The sequence below is a fragment of the Anarrhichthys ocellatus genome, unplaced genomic scaffold (assembly GCF_004355925.1).
Source record: "Anarrhichthys ocellatus isolate YVR2014 unplaced genomic scaffold, GSC_Weel_1.0 scaffold4945, whole genome shotgun sequence".
Lineage (NCBI taxonomy): Eukaryota > Metazoa > Chordata > Actinopteri > Perciformes > Anarhichadidae > Anarrhichthys > Anarrhichthys ocellatus.
Window position 1 is genome coordinate 1 of NW_022284919.1, and position 716 is coordinate 716.

The 716-nt window shown below is 47.3% G+C and overlaps 1 protein-coding gene across 2 annotated transcripts in view; it reads left to right on the forward strand.

Annotated features, from left to right (window-relative positions):
- The first annotated feature begins 147 nt into the window (after window positions 1-147).
- Window positions 148-716, forward strand: part of LOC116379691 (POU domain, class 4, transcription factor 2-like) — a 1,793-nt gene continuing 1,224 nt past the window's right edge. For both annotated transcript variants that reach the window (XR_004212454.1, XM_031841665.1), the window contains exon 1: window positions 148-614. Coding sequence is in view for 1 of the 2 variants with exons in the window: in XM_031841665.1 (XP_031697525.1) it covers window positions 560-614 (55 nt within the window). In the remaining variant the exon portion in view is untranslated. The remainder of the gene's footprint in view (window positions 615-716) is intronic.

The following is a 716-nucleotide window of genomic DNA, read 5'->3' on the forward strand; positions in this document are numbered from 1 at the left end:
AGGGAATGCTTTAGGGCGGGGCTACACGGTGATTGACAGGTCTCTACTAGAGACGTATACGGCGTCTCTACGTCACTCCTCCTCAGTCCAGATATGGTCACTTCCTGTTCACTGGTTGTGATATAAACAAGATGGCGACAGCAAAGCCGCCGAACTCGAGGCTTCAAAACGTCCACAAACCAACGAGTGACGTCACGATGACTACGTCCACTTCTTATATTTTATGCAAATTAAGTAGATGACATCATCTTTTTCCCAAACGATCCATTTTAGCGTGTCCACACCGATACAAAGTAACGGCCATTTTTAAAACCTTTTTAGAAGGCGTTTTCAAAAGCATCTGTTTTGGTGACCTAAAACTCGTATTTGTAGTAATAGTGGAATATTGTTGTAAACGTAGTCGGTGTTCAATGTCAGGAATATAAACTAACCTGAAACACTGACGCCCCCCCGCAGCGCTCTCTCCTCTGTGACCTCTCACCTCTGTTGTTGTCTGTTGTATCCGTTGGCTCATCCTTTACAGGCCGGGACAGAGCAGGCAGTCGGCCCACAGTCTGTGATGTCATCACCACGCGCCATCCCGACTCTCCATCAACACCCATCTCTGACTGTGTGTAAGTGAGACCGGACTCAAGTGAGAGACACTCAGAGAGAGAGAGAGAGAGAGATTGTGTGTGTGTGTGTGTGTGTGTGTGTGTGTGTGTGTGTGTGTGTGT